Source organism: Marmota flaviventris, chromosome 5, assembly GCF_047511675.1.
Source record: "Marmota flaviventris isolate mMarFla1 chromosome 5, mMarFla1.hap1, whole genome shotgun sequence".
In the NCBI taxonomy this organism is placed as follows: Eukaryota; Metazoa; Chordata; class Mammalia; order Rodentia; family Sciuridae; genus Marmota; species Marmota flaviventris.
The window spans coordinates 99,063,601-99,087,519 of NC_092502.1; the positions used below are offsets into that span (position 1 = coordinate 99,063,601).

General features: G+C 37.2%; 1 protein-coding gene across 2 annotated transcripts in view; it reads right to left on the reverse strand.

The window, feature by feature from the left end:
* Vcan (versican) overlaps positions 1–23,919 on the reverse strand; it is a 103,987-nt gene that overhangs the window by 17,317 nt on the left and 62,751 nt on the right. For both annotated transcript variants that reach the window (XM_071612440.1, XM_027927644.3), the window contains 5 exons: positions 16,063–21,300; positions 12,769–12,882; positions 11,199–11,312; positions 5,895–6,053; positions 4,633–4,715 (listed from right to left, as the gene is read on the reverse strand). In XM_071612440.1, the coding sequence (XP_071468541.1) occupies positions 4,633–4,715; positions 5,895–6,053; positions 11,199–11,312; positions 12,769–12,882; positions 16,063–21,300 (5,708 nt within the window). The remainder of the gene's footprint in view (positions 1–4,632; positions 4,716–5,894; positions 6,054–11,198; positions 11,313–12,768; positions 12,883–16,062; positions 21,301–23,919) is intronic.

Below are 23,919 nucleotides of genomic sequence, written 5' to 3' on the forward strand. Positions count from 1 at the left end.
TTTTGAGAATCTATTAGGTTTTACTTACTTGTGCAACTGTAAGTAGAGTTTATAATTTAGATAAACAAGAATTGTCACAAAGAGATTCATCTGCAAGACTTAATGTGATTATTTCAAGATTCAAAAGATACAGTGAGCAATGAATGCCTTTTGATTATCATGTGTTCACTCAGAAATATTTATGAAGTATCTATTCTATGCAAATTGTCTACTATTTTCTGGAAAAAATAGAGATGGAAGTTAACCCCTGCTTCAGAAGGGTCAGTGTCAGGGAGTTAATCCCATGGGGCTCTGTGCTACAATGGGAATAGAATGAAAGGGCCATGGAGCCCAGAGGAGGAGCTCTGGTCATGCCCAGGTAGGAAGGCCTCTGGGAGGAAGGAGACGCTTGGCTGCACAGGGCTTCTGTATGTTCTGAAATGAAATCAGAACAGGAGGTAAGAACAGGCTCAGCACCAGGGTAGTATGTGTAAAGCCCCACAAGAGAGGTCATGACTTACTCCAGAAACTGATGGTTTCTGCTATAGCTGAGAAACTGGAAAATAGACTTGCTGGGTTCTGTCTGTCATGCTAATAATTAGAACTTTATACCAAAAGCAAAGGGAAGACAAAGAAGAATTATAAGGAGGGAGCAAGAAGAGTTCACAGCCAGGGGAGAGAAGTTCCCTGGCACCTGAAGGCAGAGCTGAGCGAAACACTTCAGATGAGTCATCCAGTTAAGAACTGGTCAAAGAAACAACTTCAAAGACAGCTAATAGTATAGATGCTAGATAAAGTTCTCCATCTTTAAGATGTGTTTAACTAGGACAGTTCAACTTAGCGTCTTTGAAAATAATGTGGGTGCCAATGAAAGAAATGCATAATGGGAGTTTTTTTGTAAAGGTTTCTAATAAAGCACTGGGTTTGTTTCACTGTTAGGGATCAACAGTCAAGTTAAAGAATAACTGCTTAGGGGAAAGCCAAGTGACAAAGTGAAAACTGAAATGTGTTAAAGAGAAAGTAACTTAAACAAAAATCACAAGGTTCAAGCCTTTTGTGAAATTTGTTGGGCAAATACCTCAAGTAAATAATGAAGGTGATTCCTAAAATATAACAAAAACAAAAATTTGGTATTTTATCAATAATATCAACATCCTATTATAGAAGCCAATAACATGGAATGAATCAATCAGAAAATCTGAAGAATAAAGAAAATTTAAATGATTTGGCCAAACAATATCACTAATTTAATATAAACATATGAATTGAATTAGTCTAGCTATCAAGCATAATCATATTAATTATGACATAATTATACCACAAGCCTACTGGAAGCAGAATATAATTATTTTAATAAAAGAAATCATTGAAATCGATATCTAATATAAAGTTGTTTGTTTTCCCTGAATCATATGACGGCATACCAAAAGATAGTGAAAGGTAAATACCAAAGTCTCTTTTCGTCTTAGCACTGTTTTACCTCCCAACAGGGATGAGGTCTAATAAATCTTTCAAACAAAAAAATGGAGAGAGAGAGAGGAGAGGATACAGAAGAGGAGAAGAATCTTTCTAAAACATAAACAAAGTCCATAGATGTTGCATTCAGTCAAGTTAACACCATTTCAAAGTGTAAGCAGATACTGCTCACCCCAGAGAAGACCTGACGAGCTATTAGGGATATTTTCAAAAGCAAGAAACTTGGAGTAAACAGCGAAACAAAGGAGAACTATTTTACTCAAAGGCCAGCACACATATGGAACCTGTTAAGGGGATGGTGATTGTAGAAAGAAATACAAACGGGTTTAAGAGACACCTAGGCTTCTCAGAAAGGAAGGGGGACAGAGGAAAGGGTGGATTCAAAAAGCAGGAAAGTGGGCCCAAGATCAGTCAAATGGGAGGGAGAGAGGCTGCTAGACAGATGGTCTTTTCTGTTCCCAAATGTTCAAAGTTAAGGGACACTCCTTAGCACACTTTTATTTTACACAGAGTGAATTAAGAAGAAACCAAAGGTCTGAGTTTTTTTCTGGAAGTACTTGTGTCATTTCTTGAATAAACTTTGCTTGTTTATGATGTTTCCTGCCTTCTTCAAATTAAGGCTTTTCTTAGCATGCACTTAATCCTTGGTTCTCAGTTAAAGGGATGAATTAATTAAGAGCAAGGTTCTACATTATATTGTATGGTTATCTATGAGAGCATCATCTATGCTATCTTCCTTTGAAAATTCCCAAGGAAGATCAATATTTCTCTTTCTACAAGGTGCGATGCTTACTAATTTACCAAATTCAGAGCCAATCTAGGCCATGGAAATGATAATTTATTTTTTCACAGTATTTGTGTGCATTGAAACCTAATGGGCACAGGTGAAAAAAAAAAATAGTTGAGTAACCTTGCAGTGGCATGTGGAATAATAACATGTTGAGTCATGCTCACTAGTATGGACCTGGCAGGAAAGATAACATCCCTTAGTTATTCTACAGACCCACATAGCTGTAGATAGTAGCCAATATTCCATCTCATTAAGTTCACAGTGCTATGGCATGAGGCCTTATCCTAGACACCATCTGAAATAAAAGGCAGGGAAAAGAACCACTTCTTTGAAGAGATGAACTGCTAATGGGGAGACCAGAGTAAACATCTAGGAATACAATCTATGCTAAGAATGAAAACATACAATCATTCTAAATAACTAATGGTAGATATTAAACAACCAGGACTTGGCTCAGTCAGGTCAGTGTGTAGTAAAGGATGGACTTTTCAAACACTCTAAATGACCAAATGCAGTTATTCTAGGCTCAAGCTGCAACATACAGGAACCCAGCCAGATCTGCAAGACACAAGTAAGTACCAAGCAGGACTGGCCACTTGAGCCTTGGACATTCCAGTTTCTGTAATAGAAATGGAGTTTCACAAGGATCTGCACTTTCCACTGGGCTATCTATCCACCAAATCCAGCTTATTCTACAAATATTCAATGAAGGAAAACTTGCTCAATGACAATGCTAAATAATATATATTAACAAAATTCCAAAAATAATTTTAATTATCTTTAAGGTATAGAAAAAGTCCTTCCCATTGTATGTTCACTTATAAAATTAAATTATAAAATTAAAATGATCTGTCTTCAATAAAAAATTAATATATCAGGACTCATGTAATACCAACCACTATTAATCTAAGTGACCATTATTATACCCCTTAAGTACAGAAAATTAAAACAGAGATGCAACCAATACAGGTACACCTTCTAGCTAGGACAATTAGAGAGAAATGGAGACATGGATCCTGGGATGGTGGTTCCCATAACTTTCAGGGAACATGTTTTATAGACAAGCCAGTTTCCCTATTTTTTTTTTAACCAAAAAAGTACTTATAAACTTGAGGGAGAAGTAGTATTGATTTAACATTCAGAGTGATGGCAGACAGAGAGCAAGCCAGGCTTTATGTTAGGTGACTCAAAACTACCAGCGAGAGGAGACTGTGGCTTTGGAGACAGGCCTGAGTGCACACACCAGCCTCACCACTTAATAGACTTGTGACTCAGGGCATATAGCTCAACCTGACTGAAGTTTCCTTCCTTTACTTGCAAAACAGGTGACAGAATTGAGCTCAGTGCACATCTAGATACAAACAGTACATAAGAGTACAGAAAAGCTCCCTGAACAGAGTAAAACTTCCAAACACAGATGTTACTCTGGCATTTGTAGTAGAATTGCCAAACTCACGAAATCCAGAAGAGTGGAAGGTATGAATAAAATTTAAGTACCTAAGCAATTCATACACAAAGAGAACTTAGTTATTTTAAATTTTTACTCTTTTATCGAATATAGAATTTGATTTACATTTACATCTAAGCTAGTGGATCCTATTATCTGAATTTTAAGTCAACATGGAACATGTAGAAAACACAGCTACTGGAAGTTTTGCTAAACTAAATCTTGTCTGAGGCCTAGATGCTACTTTTTAATTATTCTCCCCTGGTGACTCTAGTGAACAGCGAGCACTGAGTATCACCAGGTACCAATCACATCCAAACTGTTTCAAGAGAATTAGGCCCATATTGACCAGGAGTGATTCAACACAGCTTCATGTGCTCTGATTTAAAAACCTACTGCAGTTTACTCAAAGTTGTGGCCAGCATTTCCAAGCCACTTTTTTCTTTAAGCAGTAGAAAAAAAAAAAAAATCAATATAAGATTAGCAGTGTTTGAATGGAAGGGTATTCACAATGTTATAAATCAACAATTTTCTTAAAGTTAAAGGAATCTATTTACCTGGATAAAAATGAGCCATGTTTTAAAGCAAATTTCCTTTGCAATTATGTAAGAGTAAATGGTATTTTAATAGGTCTTTTTTCTTTTCCTTTTTGAAGCTAAAAAAGATAGCCATCTGAAACACAAACTCATGGTGATTATCTAGTTTTCCCTTCAATGGAAATTTGTTATAATCCTCTTTGAAAGAAAGCCATAGTCATCAGAGGCAATGCTGATGGATGTTGGATCAATTAGTTTGAAACATTTTTGTAATTCTGCCCTGTCTCTGAGTGACCTTGAGTCATTCACTGAACATGTCTCTAATCTAATGCATCCTCTGTCACATGCAACCAGCACACAGCACCAAGCTTTCTAGAATTGTGTCCTTCTCATTAGCATCTTACCAGTGCGCTGCCATCAGTCCAACGGAAGTCATGTTCAAACATCTTGTCATTGAGGCCTATCCACTGATAATCATGGCCCACACCTAAGGCATGGGAAACAACACATTCTCACTACCTTTCCCATAAATGGACAAAAATATAGCAAAGAAAATTATTTTCATACTGAATCATGCATCTTCTTGCTGTAATTTTATTTAGTTGTGCATAGAAAAAAAAAGCTAATTTGCAAACACTGTGAGACATTAAAATATCAGACACAGACAATAACTTCCCTAGCCATTTACTATAATTAAATACTTTTTTCCATTCTTACTCATGATTGAAATTTTCCACTTATTTTTGTTAATTTAGGTAATTGGCAAAAATTCAGTGGCCCAATAAAATATAGCAGATCTTATTCATTCTACCCTCACTTTGGAAGCCACATGTTTCTTCTCAAAGCATTTTTAACAGTTAAGATATTTCTCAAAAATTATCCTCAAAATATTTTCTTTTACCATGAGATGAGTCACTAATTCAATGAAGTTAAATGGACCTCTATCCAGACTACAAATTAATAATCAAACTTCAAAAAGATTGCAGACATCATGGGAACATGTTCAACAGGGCACTGAACAGTGCTTCATGAGAAAAAAATAGTTCTACATATTTGCTACATAAAATCTAGTTGCCCTCTTCTGATATAGTTTAAGAAGCTATTAAACAGCTCTGGTATTAGGTTTCACTAGCTTTCAATCTTCACCTATTCATGTTCTTAATATGTAGCTCACTTTCTATGGTCTAAAATAATTAGAAACTTGGATGAGAACCAAATGCACAAAGGGTAAGATTAGGCTGTTATTCATAATTCAATCTTAACTAATAAGACAAAAACAACTGAAAGCAACTTTAACTTTAGGCAATACATACAAATATTCAAAATAGAGACTATGAAAATAACTAAGGTGAGAAGTATATTGAATTGCAAGAAACAGCCATTTCTATAAATAAAAAAAAATCATATAATAATTGCTTGTGATTCTACCTACAGCCTGTTTCACCTATTAACTGCTGGCATTATGTAATGACTTCCTTATAGGATAGCTGAATATTTCTCAAACTGGAAGAGTCATATAAGTGCGATTAGGCAGTTCACAGCGGAGGAATTTAATAAACTGAATCAAGACTGAAGAAGGTACATCTTTTCAGCTGGATATGGAGAAAACTAAGAAAATGGTGAGAAGAGTGAAATTTCAGAAAACTCATGTTTATCTGGTACATACGATTCACAAACATTTGTTCCTCATGAGACAGGATGCTGGTGAGATGGGCGCCCTGCAGACGGCACTCCCTTTCAGCCGCATCCCATGTGCGTCGGTGGGCGAAGTACTTGTAGCACTGCCCTTGGAATTTATGCCAGCCATAGTCACACGTCTCAGTGTCTGAAGAGAAACAAGGCAGGAGCTTATTAAACTCACCTACGTCATGCAAACTTGGCTGCCCAGTACAAGTGTTGATAGGATACCCAAGCCAATATCTATGCAATGTCCCTGAAGTAACTGATTCATAGAAGTTGGTCACGATGACAAAGAAATCATTATAAAGTAAGCCCAACTGATCCTAGCAAAGTGGGTGGTTTTACATCTTTGGACTAAAAAGGCAGTATCTAACTGCAACTTCCTTGATTAGAGCCAGTTTCAACAGAGGAGAAAACTGGAAGAGCAGCCAGCCAAAACCTCCTAGGCTGCAAGTGTCTGCTGACTTACTCGGGAAGCAGTGGAGACAATTCCTTACCCATAGGACTTTCCTAAGAGAATCATTCAAGTGATAAGCATTTTGGGTAACAAGATTATGCACGCTCTATTTGGATAACAACTTCCAAGGCTCTGGGAATAGTCTTTCCCACTACCCAAAGAGGTATCTTGGGGGCCAAAGGACTCTTGTCATATGGAATTTGCAAAAAGAAATATCAATCACGTTTAGGCAGCTTTGGGGATATAGCCTGAATGTCTGCGCTCTTTCGCCAAAGAGCGGGAAACCAGGGAACTCCCAGAGCAAATGCATCAGACTTTTATTAGAAATGAAATACCTGAGTTCTTTAACTTAGTACTTAGTACTGCCTTCCCACCATGTCACACATGTGTGCACCCATGTGTGTTCTCTCTTTTTCAAATAGCCTGCCGCAACTGATAATATGGTGTGATGAAAATATTTTTCAAACATATCTGAAGTTTACACCATGAGGAAGCTTCAGCTTTCCTCTCTATTTTGCCAATTTTGATGTATATTCTCAAAAGAGTAGGTTTGCTAGTAGAACTGTGCACTCATTTTCAATTTTCTCTCAAACCTACCCACCCAAAGGTGGGTCACATACTCTTCATACTAAATAAATATCAACAGAAACAATTTTGACTTTTACAAAATATATCTCACAAATATACTGAAGCAGTTACATGTAAAAGCTAACAAAATCTCCTGGGTTATTTTATAAGCATACCTTCTTCCCTAATTCTAATAATCCATGAAGGAAACAGAAGCCTACTAGATTAAATGAATGATGTTTCATATGGTGGAGTTGGGCCAAATAAAAACTCAAACCATCTTCCAATTCTCACTCAATTTACTCCTCTTCCCATGGTCATGGGGAAGTATCCTTTCTAAGAGTTTTAATTTTTTTTCCTGGCTTCATTGATTCAGACCATGTTCATGCAACAGATGTGGCTTATCTTGGAGGGCAGTCTTCATGTTAGTTTAGTCTATCAGGCCCGTTGTTTAGTTACAACTTGCTGACTAATTGTTTTGAATAATGTGTACTGGAAGTTTTGAGTTTATTAAAGTGTTGTTTTGAGATCACCAAATCTCACAGGAAAGACCTAAGGTCACAGTCAGATGGTTTGGTATAAAAGCAGTACTCAGCACCACACAATAAAGCAAATTTTGGTCACTTGGATTGTAGTTTTATTTGGGGGAAATTCATTTGGAACAATTCAGATATGAGGTGGGGAGGGGAGGAAGCAGATCTTCACACAGGGGCAGGGTTCTTTTATAGAGGAGGACTGTTGAAAAACATTTTAGGATATTCTCACTACCAAAGTCATTACTGTGATATTGTAATAGCTTAGCTTTCCTGAACCCGGGAAGTTTTCACTTATTTTAAGACATACAGTTTAAAATTCTAGAGGGTCATCACTTCTCGAACAATACATGAGAAAAAGAAATCTCTGCACTCTTTCTTCTCTGTTAACCTGAGTGATTTCAGTTTTCTTTTTCTTTTTGTCTTTTACTATTAAAATAGATTGTCATTAAGCATTTTTTTCTCTTTTACAATAAAAAAAAATGATCCTAAAATCTAGATGCATGACCACGTCATTGTTACACAATGCTGCTATGGTTTGTTTCTCTAGGTTCATGTGCTGAAAGTTTGGTCTCCAGTGAGGCAGCATGAAGAGGTGGTAGAACATTTAGGAGATGAGGCCTGGAGGAAGGTAATTAGGTCCTGGGGGCTGCACCCTCCTGGTGGATTCACACTATCTCATAGAATGAGTTGAGTCCAGTAGGAGCAGATTAGTTTTCATTAGAGTGTGTTGTTATGAAAGAAACAAGCTTTGCCCCTCCAACATCTCTTTCTTCCTGTCTCACCATGTTATCTCTTCCTTCTACCTGAGGCCAGTTGCCTTTCTGCTTCTCCATCATGTTGTGATGTAGCAAGAAGCTCTCACTAGAAACTAAACAAATGGGGTCACTCTATCTTGGACATTCAGCTCCCCAAACTGGGAACTAAATACACAGGTGTTTCTTCCTTTTTTTTCCATATTTTTATATTTAATAATGAGATTTGTTATAACATCTTTTCTTTATAAAGTACCCAGTATTATCTGCTATAGCACCACAAAAACTAAGACAAATGCCCTTCCCAGTTAACAGGCAAATATATTCTTATGAGAAAACAATTCTAAAAAATAAGGAGATGAGTTTCTGTCAAAATCAAGGTGAGAGAATTAATCTCTACTGTCTAAACCATAGCTTTCTAATGAATGTGTGTGTGTGTGTGTGTGTGTGTGTATATATATATATATACACACACACACAATATATATAACTTAACAGAATGGCTTTTTATATTTTTTAAAAGCCTAGTACCCACACAGACCAACTTAATTTTTATCATTCACGAATTCAACAAATATGTAATGAAGGACTGTACATCAAGAAGCATCTTCCAGAATTCTATTCTGACAGAAAATATAAGGATTAGTCTACCTGTTTTTCCACCTTTACCTGAGTAATGTGAATCACATTTCATTTACTAAAAGTCAACATTTTGGAATGATATATTTTTTTTAAAAAAATCATTTGGTTTCAAGAAAAGACATCTTATGTTTTAAAACCACTCTCACTTATAGGTTACAATTCCAGATTTGCAGTTGTGAAACTCCTGTTCCTGACCACAGAAGCTGAAACTATTACTCTTAATCTTCTCCCCTAAAAATATTTTTTATGCTATACAGGTAATGTTTTCAACACCTCTGATAAAGGGCTGTTAAGGAGTTACGAACACTCTGACCCTCCATCCTGGTAAACTGCATCATGGCTGGACTGGGGCAATCTGTGCATGCAGAGTTGTTTCTCTAACAGTCCCAGAGCACTTCTAGATTTTCTGTCTGTTATGATTCCACCAAAATATGTCCCCTATTTCAGAGTTACTGAGACTTAAGTTACTAACACAGAGAAAAGGTCAGCTGAAGAAATAATGACACAGTCATCGTGGAACTTTGGATGGAAAACTGTTTAGACAACAATGCTGCTGTTAATGAAGAAAACATTTGTTCTTAGGCAACCTGAAAAGAAGAGCAACAAGTCCTTCAGTGTCCTGGCAATAAATCACAGGAGCACAGCTGCACTGGGTAAGCAGATGGGGGTAGATGTTTCTCAGCAAGTAGAGTGAATAAAAGTTAAACTTGATTGAAGATGAAATAGAATGTGCCTGAGAGTTAGGTGGTCCCAGAAATGAAGAAACAACTTAAAACTTTATTTTCAATTTCTTTATAAAATAGGGGGGGAGGAAACTGGCCCTCAAATCCCTTCTAAGAATCTATTGCCACTCAATCCATCAGCTACACAAATAAGATATTTATCTCTTAGAACTGCTTTAGAAGTATTGAGAAAAACTCAGGCTTTAAAGTTAACTTGGGTTTGTTTTGCCCATTCTATAAATTAGCTATATAATCTTGGGTACAACTCTTCCTCTCTCTGATCTTCAGTTTCTAACACACTTAATGCATAGAAATGTTGGATCAGTCAAAAGAAATAATGTACCTGGAAGCAATTAGTAAACTACAAAAGTATAAAACAAGTAGTAGCTTTTTTCTTTCTCTGCTGAAAGTTAATCACCGAAGTCAGGGACCTTTTTTTAAAAAAAACCTGCTATTGTTTTTCAGAGCTCCATCTCCAATGGCCAGGCCAGTGTATGGAGAAGAGTAGATACTCAATAAACACTTTTTGAACAAATCCATTTGTAAATTTCTCCTGTACTTGAAATTAGGGGAAGCCAGGATCATTTTAACACATTTGACCACTCCAAGTGTCTCACCCTTTTGTGCTTTTTTTTTACTTTAAAGAGAATCTAGCTTAGTCTAATTTCATGTTTAAAATTATGAAACATACTCACCATATGCAATAAGAAAAGAAACCCCCCACTAAACTTAGCCATTGCCCAGCCCCTTGTAATAGTAATTCAGTACGTGCAGCATTTTAAAAGCTTTGCTTTAATTATAGTGACGTCTGAATTAACACTGCAAAGCAGAATGTGTGGCCAGACCAATGTGTCTGAGTGTCTAATACTTTTTCATTTTGTCTGTTGGAATGGAAGTTTGGCACTGCACACTTTTATCAAAGCCAAACCACTGTATGACTTTAAGAAGAGGAAACCGACATTCCAAAGCTGAGTGTGCTGAGCGTGCAATCTGTTTCTGATTGATGGGCTAAGAAATGTTACCATTAACCACCTAAAATATACTCTTAGGTTGGCCATAAAATGGAAATTACAGGGATCATGAGATTTTAGGCCTTTATTTCATTCAGGAAAAAAAAAAATAGATGCTTCTTTAGTAGGAAAATTTCCTGGTGAGCAGACTCACATCTTTTACATAGAATGTGCCAAGTTAAGGCCAATGTATTCTAACAACTTTATCAATGCATTCTCCAGATATGATTGACTATGAAAATAAGTTCATGAGTCTCAAGTGCTTAGGAGAAAAATTAAGGCAACACTGAATCCAGCACTCCTTAGTACACAAGCCACATTAAGGTCAATGTCTAGTTTGTCCCTAGGAAGAATATATATAATGATACTCCTTTTGTGACTAGATGTCCTTGAATTCAGCTTAGTGAGTCTGTCTGCAACTGCATTCTATCAACAAATCAATCATAATGAAGTCAGCACTATGGCTGAGCTATTCACACTTCAGGAAACCTAACACACTTGGGTAATCTGTGAATTTGCTCCATGGGAAAAAACATGCAGTCAGGCCAAAATTTTGAAAAACATCAATTAACATTCATCTTACAAATGCTGTTATAGCTCTTACCTTGTTCACAAAGTGCACCAACGTAGCTTGGAAGACAGAGGCATCTAAATGTATTGAAACCGTCAACACATGTGGCTCCATTCCGACAGGGATTAGAGTGACATTCATCAAAATCTGAAATAAAATTTGAAAGCCCACAAAAATACTTTCAAAAAGGGTGAAATAAATCTGTTTAGTGTGAGATTGCCAGTTAGATAAAGGATAGCCAATTACATTTGAATTTCAAATTACATAAAAACATAATGTTTTAGCAAAAGTATGTCCCATGCAGTATTAAGGGCAAACTTGACTAAAAAACAACAAAAAAAAACAAAACAAAACTCCTTTTTAATCTGAAATTCAAACTTAACTGAACAACTTTATATTTTCTGAATTGGTTATCCTAAGAAAATTTCAAAGATAGGGTTATTGTCTTCATTGCTATTAGGTGAATCCCTTAAACCCTAAAATGGATTTTAAAAGCCCCCCTAAACTTCCCACCTCCAATCCTAGCTTATGCTCTGATTACTTCACATGTGAAATATGCAAAATACCTAGCTACCTCTGGACCCTTTCCTCCTAGATAGATGCTTCATTCTATAGACTCTCATCCTTTTTGTGCATAGTCAGGATAATTTTCTTCTTTTGTTCTCACACTTTCCATGGATCCCAGTCACCCAAGGCAGCAATTCTCAAAGTATGGTCCCTGGATCAGCAGCATCAGCATTGCCTGAGAGTATTAGAAATGAATGTTCCAGGTCCTACTTCAGACCTCCTGAATTAGATGCTGTGAGATAGGGAAAGCAATTTGTGTTTTACCAAGCCCTCTGGGTGATTTTGATGGCTGATAGTGTTTCAAAGCCACTCAACTAGAATATGAATCAAAACTATTTGGTCTTTGAATTCAGGACATTCTCAGAGATCGGGATCTTCTAGACCCAGCCTGCTTGTTATTCTCTCCCCCCCCACACACCCTTAATTGGCATACCTGAATACTTGCAGCCACTCAAATGGCTCTATACTTTGTGGTCTGTATGGTCCATCTCTCCCTGAACCATCTTTCAAATCCTCCCCACCTTCAAAGATCTCTGGCAAATGCAACCTTACTACATAGACCTCTGTGATTACCCCAATGAAAACAATGACTGTATTCCCATAGCATTTTGCAGTCGCATTAAAAATTTAATTAAGAATTAAGGAAGTTATCCCCAAACCTAAATTATAAGTAGAGCTTTCTAAAAACATTTTTTATTAAATTGTTTATGTATTAAAATGCAAAAATAAAGGTTAAATGAAAATGTCAATATATATGCATCTTTACATTTATAAAGTCCATTTTTAAAATTCACAAAAAAGAATAACCGACCTCAGTAGGAGTTACTTAGTCTTAATTGTAGCAACAGAATTCAGTCAACCCCTGTCCCCATTCCCATATCCCAATTAATTACTCTGAGATTTCAATTTCATTTCATATAGAGTTCATCTACACATGGGTCTCCCTAAAATCTCTGATGGATTCAACAATACAAATTCTCCCACAATATAGCTTCTGGAAGAGAACTACAGTGCCTGGGCCAAGAAGAGGCCTTACCAAGTTCACACTGGTCTCCACTGTATCCTGGCACACAGGTGCATACATAAGCAGTTTCAGTAGGATAGCAGGTGCCTCCATTAAGGCATGGGTTTGTTTTGCACCGGTCAGTTCCTGCCATGTTCAGGAAAATAAGAAAAAAAACCAATTAGGCTCATATCTAAGGTTTCAACATATTATAGCATAAAATGCCACTTATTGCTACCATAATATAAGCTTTACCATAGCAGTTAAAAATACTACATAGAAAAATTAACATTAACTTTACTCTGGAGTGTTTCTTGGCATTATAACAAAATGTGGCAAATTGTATCTATTCATTTATAGGATTCAATTATTATTTTTCAACAGAGTTTTTATACTTTATCTGGCAACTAATATGGTCTACTGCAGATTTAGTTGGCATGATAATGGTAATTGATTTTAGTCAAAAATGATTACACATATGTGCACAGTGAATGGAACATGTATTCTTTTGAACGGGGTTAGTTCATGTGAAATGGCTGGATACATGGAACATGCATTCTTTTTAGCAGACTGCTTGTTACCATCATTTGAATTATTATTGCCTTTTACCACTTAATGCTCAGAAACTGTTTTTCTTCGAAAGTGTGCACTGAAGTCTCTTCTGCTACATTAATATGCTTTTTCCAAAAACACGTTCCAAATGTACTCCTTTAAACTATACTTGAAGAAAAGCAACACATGGATTAAACTCTACTGTACAAAAACAAACCCCAATACAAAAACCTCACCTAAAATGAAACCCACAATTTGTATTACAATTTTCTTGTTAAAATATATTGAAAACCAACCCTCCTAGGAGATCAATGGAAAGGCCAAGGACATAAATTTATGAGGACAAATAATTTAAAATATATTTTCAAAATGCAAAACTTTTACACCATTTGATTCTTATATTTTTGTGGTAACATTGCTTGGAGAGGCCTATTTTCATTAAGGTTTACATTGATTTTTTAAAATAGTCTTTCAGAACTGCTTAATTCTCTAAATGTTCAAAAATCCAAATGAGAGTTGAAAGTTTCACACAATAATTGAAATAAAATAGAATGTATATGGAATATTACTATGTTTTAGAGAATCAAAAGTCCTGAAACCCTAAAATAATTACACATGAAAAGATGTCCAACTTCTGATGAAACATTGGCTGTAAAAGAGTTATTCCCACACAAGAAAGTCAAACTCAAACTTTCTGAGTGTTAAGTAGACTCTAAAAAACCAGAATGACTTGATGGATACACATTCCTATTTGTAGTTCACATTAAAATTAGGCAAATTCAGATGCGCACGTCGACTTCTTCAAAAATTACCCTATTTTTTCCAGGACACTTTTTCCTAAAGTTCCAAAAACAAGCCTTCCTAGCAATTTGTGCTTTCTGCAGTTGAAAGGACACTGCCTTGATGACACTGCCTCAGCCAGTGACATATTTACACTTGTGCAGAATCAAATAAAACCTATGTGTAAGACTGAATTGAACTCACAAATTCAGAGGCCTACTTTTCCCACCATAACATGAAACACCATGCTGAGACCACGAGTCAAGGAGTTGGTGAGAAAGTTGGTCTTTCTGTGAACTTGAAGAAGTTTGCATTAGGAGAAAAGTTTGACTTTCAGGAATTTAATTTTTTCCTAAATAGTTCATATTAGCCTCTGAAAGTTGAATCTTCAACAGAAAGACCAAGCAATTCCATGTGAGCCACTGTTTACTGAATTAAACTGAAGTGACTAATTTGTTTTGCAATGAAGGCGCAAACTTCAATTCTCAGTAACTTTTGTGGACTAGATAACTGATACACATTTCTCACTCATTTATCAAATTTAACTCTCCACATATTTATACAGTTATTGTCAATTATCTCTACACCATATTTTAACAACCAGATGTTTCGAATAAATTGCAAAATAATAAAAAATAAAAATAAATGTTGGCCAGATTATTAAATTATCGGTTACAGATTAAATATACAGGGACAGCAAAAAATTCAATGTCATCCATCTTTGATCAATTTTATTCGAGAAAGACTCCAAACCATTTATGAAAAAAATTGCACTTTCTATTTTACTCTTTCTAAAGCACAAGATAAAGCATTAGTGACACAAAAAATAATACCGATATATATCAAAGACTAATTCTAGCAATAGCTATGACATATATCATATTCATTAAAATAAAACATTTATTTTCAACCAACACAGCCTGTAAAGTACAGCCTTTGGTCTTTATTTAGGTAGCAGCTAACTGGTGTGGTTACTTATGGAGTTGATAGACAATGTTATTTAAATAATAACATTCTAGGAAAAAGCTGACTCCTCAAGATTCTCAGCCTAGATTAAGAAGAAAATAAATAAATTCTACTAAGTAATGTTCAAAGATTTCTAGTTTACATATCATTAAACATCAATTCTTCACTTTTGTACTAAAATGGAAATAAGTAGAGGGTAATAAAAAGAACATGGATTTTAGAATGGGGCTGATGAATTCAAATTCTACTCTGCCACGATGTGGCTATGCAACCTTGGGCAAGCTGCTGACCATCTCCATGACCTACTCTTTCAATGGAGATAATAAGTGCCTTAAAACTTTTTTGGTAACATCAAACAAAGTGGTCTATAGGAAGTAGTATTAAATTCATGTTTTGGGTATATTCAGTTAATAAACAGAAATCTCTTAACAGGCAGAACATGAATATACACTAACTACATATCCACTATGGCTCGGCACTATTAGAAGCATTATGTAGACTACCTCAATCAGGGAAATTACATTGAAGTATGAACTTATAATTGACATTGAGCAAATTGTGAAATATTTATTAGAGCTAGTTACTACTCTCAAATGTTAAAGGCCTGACTGATTTTGATAATTAGCATATAGTATACATCAGTGAGATAGTTAAAAAAGATATAGGGCATCTTTTTTTCTGTTTTTAAAACTAGGGTATATAGCTATAGGACCTATAAAAAAGCAATAGTTGTGAGTAAATACACATTGAGTTTTTTTATAACATTATTTCATTTTATCCATGTTACAACTATGTTTTTAAAACACAGAAAAGCACAAAGTATATCTGTAAAGCCCCAGAAAGACTCTATACTTACTTCCATTGTATCTCATTATGAGCTCAATACTGTAGCATGGCCTGCTGTTACATCAACAGTGCAAGAAAACACCCCTAATTTAACATCCCAATAGAAATGGTATACATATACATCTTAGAACCAAGGGACTGTTTCCAGATTTGGAAGCAGATTTGTCAATGTTGTGATCTTACCTGGTAAAAAGACTGCTGTGCCTTCCACTGACTCTTCATTAATGCCAATCAGCAAAGCAGTTTCATTAGAAGTTTCCAGAAGGGAAAATGGTGGTGTTGCAAGCTCAGTATTTAACTCCACAGTGCTTACTGTTGCCTGATTAGAATCAAGAGTTCTGGCGGATAGTTGCTTTTCTGATACTGCTACTGTGGGACCCTCCCTTCCGGGGAAAGCTGCATGTGTCTCAGGGTTTATTTCCAAAGAAGAAGGAATTGTGGGCCTCTCCAAAGTCTGTGGGCTGGGCTGAGGCACCACACTTGCCTCAACCCTGGAAGTTGCAGAAGCAGAAGTAGAATGTGGCCGCGGTGCAGCACCTTCTAACTGAATTTCGCTGGCAGCTGTAATAATAGTTCCAGCCTCAGGTTCCCCCACACTGGGCAACACCTCAACTATTTCTCCAGAAAACTGGTCATTGGCTTTGTTTTGGAAATCTTGAGAAGTCTCAGTTCCTTCCTTAGCAATTAGTTGTGTGGGAGAAGCTTCCTTTTCTTCCAATAAATTAGATTGACTTGCTTCCTCCAAAGGTTCTAATGCTGGGTCAGGAGATGAGGATGGAGGATGGGTTACCTGAAAGTATTCATCATTGGATGCCTTGACAGTTGCTTCAATATCTGCATGAACTTCCTGGAGAGAATCCTCTGTAGACCTCTGAGATGGGCCAGCATCTGTACCTGGCAAAGCACTTGGCTGGGGAACCTCTGTGTGTTCATAGGTTTCTCCGCCTGAGTAGGCAGGGAATGGAGAGGATGATGTCTGGGAAGACAACTTTGCAAATGCTGAACCTGCTAATGTTGTATCAGTGTAATAAGAGGGACTGGACCCCTCCAACACCTCAGGGGCTTCTGTTAAACTCTGAGCTGTAAGGAGGATATTACCAATACTTACATAAGGAGTGGGATCTATCAATGTTTCCTCAGCCCCTGAAGAGAATTCTGGCTGAAAAGAAGGACCCATATATTTCTTTTCTTCATACTCCTCCTGTGTCTTGTCCAAATGACCCAACGTTGATATCATTTCACTTTGGTCTGCAATAGCTTGACTATCAGACAAAGTGCTTGATTCAAATATGTCATCCAGAGGTTTTGCTTCAATTTTCAGTTCTTTCATCTCTGGATTAACTGTGGCAGAACTTCTAGGAATGGGCAGAGAAGTTTCTGTGGGAAGGAAAATATCTAATTCCGTTTCTGTGGTAGGAATAGGGATCCCAGTTGCAAAGTTAAAGCCCATGTGATCTAATTGGTTTCCGACATCAGGAGTCATTGATTCATGATATGTTGCCTGAGTATTACTAGCCAGAAGAGTATCACCAGAGTTCTCAAATGGCTCCTCAGCTAAAGAATGGTTAGCAGCCGCCACATCTAGCTCTTGAACCCGGATGCCTTCTTCATTACTGCCATGTGGTCCTGATGGCACCTCTGGTTCTATGTCTGTTTGCATTCCAAGGATATCTTCATATACAGGCTTAGTGTGATCGATATCTATGATAGTATTTTTATCTGATGTCAGTTCAGGAAGAATTTCAAGGATGGTGCTCTCTGTAATTGTCAATATTAAATCTTTATCCTCTTTGTCTAGATCTAGGATAATATTTTCAGTGGCTTTTCTTCTGGTAGGTTTTAAGGTAGAATCCTCAAATCCTATGAAATGATCTCGGAAACTATCTGAGACACTTTCTGTGGGCGCCTCATGGGAAACCATGTCTGAAGGGGTGCTCATTGTCTCAGGGGAGGTTTCATTCTGCTCTGAATCAAGAGGCAGCACCACAGAAACCGCTGGGGATCCATCAGCAGCTACAGCTTCAGTACTTGGCACTTCAGAATGCTTCTCCAGAAAGCTATCAAAAACATATGTGGTGCTTCTTTGCCCAGTTGCCTCAGTAGTTCTAGCAGTGTGGATTGAATTAGAGAGATCCACTTCTCCAGATCCTTCTCCAGAATTTTCATCAAACAACTCAGACAGCTTTGGTGCTGGTGTAACAAATTCTTGGGCCATTTCAAGGCCAGGGGTTCTTGTCAGAAAACCAGTGGGAGCATTTGCTGTTTCTTTATTTTCTGCCGTTGAAGAATACTCACTGTAGAGTTGCTCCGTTACAGTTTGTGGTCTACTAGTCTGGATTTCTTCTTCCCATTTGAGGGTCTGACTTTGAGGATGTTCAATGTCTGTGGAGACAGAGCTAGGTGCTGTGGTGGGTCCTGTTGCTCCAGTGTTGCCTGAGACTTCTGTTAAGGTTGTATTGGGTGCCCCTTCACTACTTTTGGAGACATCATCTGTTTTGGAAATGAGGGGTCCAGCTTCACTCACCACATTTTCCAGTCTCTCATCGTCTTTAGTTTCATTGCTGAAGATACTTGTTTCTAAATTTGCCACTTGAGAAGTGTGGGGATATAATGTGCTAATAATTTGTTCCATTTCAGAAAATTTTACTGACACTGTAGGCAGAGTAGGCAAAATTTCTTCTCCTGATCCCAGACCAGAGGATAAGAGATCAGTATCCAACTCTTGAATTGTTGGTCTCATACCTTTGGGAAAGAGCTTTATACTTTCTTCATCTTTAGTTGATAAATTTGTGACTGCATTTTCAGCCGGTATAGATTCAGTCACTAAGGCAGTAGTTAAGAAGAAATGTGACTCTGCAGTAGGCTCAGGGAGAGAGGTATATGACTCCAGGCTTTTTACATCTGGATCTGGAGTAGACATGTGAACCAAGGAAACGCCAATTTGCTTATCAGTACTGTAAGTTTTCTTTGTAGAATAATCTGTAGTCTGGAGTTCAATTTCGGTAAGTGTTTGTGAATCAAAAGTTGTTTGTTCTGGTCCAAGAGAGCTTTGGGAGGATTCTAAAGATTTGTGTTCTTGACTCTTTTCCTCTGATGCTGCTTCACTCTCAATCCCTTGACTCACAGGGTTGGTGTTTTGCCTGGACCATAAACTGGCTGGCTCCATCGTTTGCAGAAAGTCCATTGAAGCTGTGCCATTGACCTTTACTTCCCCCTTTCCTGTTGGATCTGCAGTACTTTCAGCTTCTGCTGTTGGCAAAATTGTGGATCTTTTATCCACTTCATCAATAGCTTCCATTTCTCTGAATCCTGGGTTAATAAATGGAGACTCTGTATCCAAAATGTTTTCCACAACTGTGGGAAGTACTAGGTCAACAGAGCTGCTGACTGTGACCTGTTGCTCACCTGAACCCTCAGCAGAAGCTGTAAACTCTTCCCAGGGGAAGGCTGACGTGCTGACCATGGTGCTACTGGGTGCTTCTGAGTTAGGCATGTGATTGCTGTGATCTGAAGTAGGTTTGATAGGTAACAAAATCTGGGTATTCCTAAATGTGTCATCCGCAGAGCCTTCTGTCATCACTGTTTCTTCTTTTGTTATGGGATGAGATACTGTTGAGTATTCCATTAAGTCACCACTGAAATCTTCTTCCAAAGGAAAACCTGTAGGAATGACCCTTATTTCTGCCCCATAATTTGGTTCTCCTGGTACCTCTGAAATTAATTTTTCCTTGGATGTTTGGTTTATAATTTCAGTGACTTTTCTGTCAATTACAGTACTCAAAAATGGTCCTGTAGGCTCGGAGGAGAATGTTGTTTCCACATGGGGAGACAAAGTGCCAGCTTCCTTTTCGGTTAGAATTTCTGGTTCTAAATTTAAAGAAAATGAAGAGACAGTGGTGGTTTCTGGGTCAGAAGCAGCTTCTCCAGAGCCCTGCTCAATAGAGAGAGAGACAGGGCCACCTGAAAGAGTGGTCAGCCTTTCTGGGTCCCCTGGTTGGCTAGTACTGCTGTGTTCAAATGGCTGTGCCCCCGAATTGACTAAAACATTTGTCTCTGTAAAGACAAGTGTAGAACTTGTCATTTCATCTGAAAATTGTGTGGGCATTGTCGAGGATATCAAACTTTTCCTGGTAGCTGTATCAGTAGATGTAGGTTCATTTGAACTTCCTAATTCAGGGTGTAAAATTAATTGATCTGCTCTCTGTGTCAGTGACTCTACCTCAAAGGTAGACATTGTACCTGTTGTTCTCTCCTCCTCCTCCTTCCTTTCCTTTCCCTCAAGGGATGTACTGAAAACCCACTTGGAACTTTCTGTTTCACTTATGAATTTTGTAGGCATGACTTCTACGGAAGGTTCTTCAGACACTGAGACAATGGTGGTCGCAGGAACATCAAAAAGATTTTCTGTGATCATTATCTTGCCAGTGTCTAAAGTAAAGAGTGTATCTGTGGTATTTTTTGATAAATCAGTTACCATGTTCAACATGCTATCTTTAAAATCTTCCACTTCCCCAGAGCTTTCCAGGATTGGAATTGCAGAACTTCCTGAGAGCTCCACAATTTGTCTAGGAGTTATTTCTACCCAGCTTTCCATTGTAGAGAAAAGGCCATCAGGCCGTGGATTTCCTGCTAGGGTAACTGATTCTTTCTCTGAAACATTTATTGCCGCAGAACTTGGATCCATCCTGGGAGTATATGTGACAGAAGTACTTTTTTCGACCTCTTCACCTAAAGTTACCTGTGTGGCCCTTGAAAAGATCATTTTCTGAGATACTTGGTCAATGGCAGCCTCTCCTGAAGACTCTTCAGAAAAGGGAGATACAGGTTCAGGATGCTCATGCATCAGATTTTCAAGTTTAGGACCTCTCTCTGTAATTGACTCTGCCCCTTCTGTGGTTTTTCCCTCATGGGATGCGGCTGTGGGGAACATATCAGGCTCACCACTTGAAAATTGTTCTGGTGTTTCAGGGTAAGTGTCAGGTTTCCATGTAATTTCCAGAAATTCAGTGGTTTCTTTAGATTCATTAGGTTGCACAACAGTAGACAACTCTGTCTCTGCTACTTCAAATTGATGGGTATCACTTTCAGAGCTCTCTGAGAAATTTTGAGAAGGTGCAACACTTTCAAACTGGCCACGCCTAGCTTCTGCAGCTTCGGGGTCCTTGGGCACAGTGGTGACTAGGTGCTTCCCATTAATGTACTGCACAGAAGGTGTGGTGGTTACATCAGTAGCATTTTCACAGTCTTCATTTTCCCCTTCATTTTCACTGTGGTATATTTCTATTTCAAATATTTCAGGTAAATCAGGTAAAATTTCAGCAATTAGATCGTGCACTGGATCTGTTTCTTCACTACAAGGTTCATCTTCTTTAGATTCTGAATCTATTGGATGACCAATTACACTCAAATCACTCATTCGACCTGAAAAAAACAAAGAGTTTTCACAATACTTAAATAGAAGCTTTGGCAGTGCATGACAGAAGAAATCGATAGCAAGGCTGATCACATTCATAGACACAAAGAAGGATTCGAATGTTCTCACATTAAGTGCAATCATCCTTCTACAGGTTCTCAGTCTTCAAATTTGCAGCTTTTGTATTAACAATAAGAAAGATAAATCTCAAGTTACAGAAGCAGGTTACACAAACTCTTCAACGTGTTTAACAAAGGCAACAAAGTCCTTAAAACAAAATAAGGAATCACATTTGCACGGTAATTTTGCAATGTAACAATTTATCTTTGTGTGAACTACAAAAAACATTAAAAATTAAGACCATTTCACCAGACCATATACAAAAAGTGATTGATCACTGTTCTAAATGGCAGGGGATGCTTACACACTCTATTCAATAAGAAGATGAGAAGATTCCTTCTGCCTCTTCATAATCTGTCTGAAAGAAAATTGTTTTTAGAAAAATAAAAGAGCAATGGACACCCCTACCCACTGTGGCAGTAAGACAGGAGCCTAGCCACACCTCAGGAAGCCCTGAGTGGCAGGGCCTTGACAAGGAGTGTTCACTGGAAGGACCAGGAAGGAAGAGTCTTCCATACCTGTACACCTTTATCCTTCAGGAGATGTGACCTGAGTTAGGTCAATTTAGTTCTTGTTATTAGTATTCTCTCTGAAGAAAGTTCAGGAGTCACATATAAATATTATAAGTAGCATACTTCAAATAATACATATCATCAGAACATTCCCTGGATTGTCAATTGCCACATGGTACCAACCACTAATGTCAATGGGCTTTTCCGCCACCAGAAATAGACCAGCAAAGCTCCACACCCTCATCATCATGGTATTCAACTCTCCTAGGAGAGGGTTCTACCATTACAGCTACCCTATGTCTGGTTACACAGCAGTACACAGAGGTGCCTCTGATGCACCAAGCCAGGACAAAGATAAAGGACCACACAGTGCCTTACTATCCTGCATGAAGAAACATTCCTGCAGAAGTATTTTTTGGTTTAGCCCCAATCCATGCCACACAGGCTTAGGCTGAAGTTGAGATATACACAGAAGGAACTATTATGATGGAACCTACTCTGCCTCCCCAATTTGCCATCTCTAATGGGGGGAAACACTGTTTTCTCCTGGTATGTTCCTGTTGCAAGAAAAGAGGCAGTTCCCCTCCATGCTTGGAGGGCTCAATATCTAGCATTTACTGTTAAATCAGAAAAGGAAAAAAAAATTCTATTCAGGAGGGATCAGAATCATATGGCTGTGCATCAAGATTATGCATCAAGATTAATATGTAGATACTATATGAATTCTCAATGGAAACTCTATGGAAGCTTATTAAATTTCTTTAAATTTAAAAAAACCAAAGAACAAAGGACTTTCATGTAATAAAAGACATATACTATATTTACTTTTCTCTTTCATTAAAATAAAAACAAAAAAGAAAAGTTCTCTCTGTATCCTACCACATCTTCACTAAATTGTCTCATTAAAATGCTATTTGTGTAGGTCTGCATTATTCTTACCCTATCTATATGTCCTTCCTACTTATTTTTCTCACACTACAGCTCATTTTGTTTATTTCCATCCATTCCACCTCATACATTCACCTTTTAACTATGTAAGCTAAGGCATATGGGTATTCAAATGAATGGGAAAATATCTCTGCAATATAGATATGTGAGATCAATGCCTGACTCCAATGTACTATAAAATATAAAATGAATACAGGCTCTTTCTGGATAGATATTACAGCTATACCTAATTACCAAATTCAAGAAAATGATTAAATCTTTGGATTTTCTTAAAAATACAATTAAAAAGGAGAGGAGGAGGGAAGAATAGAAGTTCATTGGATTAGACAAAAGGGAATGAAGGGAAGGAGGGGGAAATTGGAATAAGAAAGACGGTAAAATGAATCAGACATAACTTTTCCATGCTCATATATGAATACATGGCCAGTGTAACTCCACATCATACTCAACCATAAGAATTGGATCCTAATCAGAATAATTTATACTCCATGTATGCATAATATGTCAAAATACATTCTATTGTCATGTGTATCTAAAAAGAACAAATAAAAAATAATAGAAAAAAAGAAGAAATTTGTTCAGTATTAAACCATTAAAGTTGTTATTTCGATCTTAAGCACCCAGTATGTATATGCTTTAAAAGATGACAGATTAAAATTTTCAGATAATAACACCTTAATACAGTTTGCATTGAAGGCAGACTTTTGTGTTACAAAAAAAATGTGAATCATGAAAATCAAAGGTAAATCAATAGAGTAGAAGGAAGGAACCAGGGGGAAGGACGAGGGGAGAGAAATTGGTAACAATGGAAAATGATACTGGCCAAACTATATTCCTATGTTGTGCGCATCTGTAACAAATCCCACCACTATGTACAATTATAATGCACCAGTAAAAAATATGAAAAAATAATGTGAAGAAAATGTTTGAACTATGTGAAAGAATACATTTTAAATGCCCTTTGCACAAATGAATCTTTTAAAATATCACATCAACTATTTAATCACTAAATAAGTAGTTTCTCGTTGTCTAGTAGTATTTTAATAT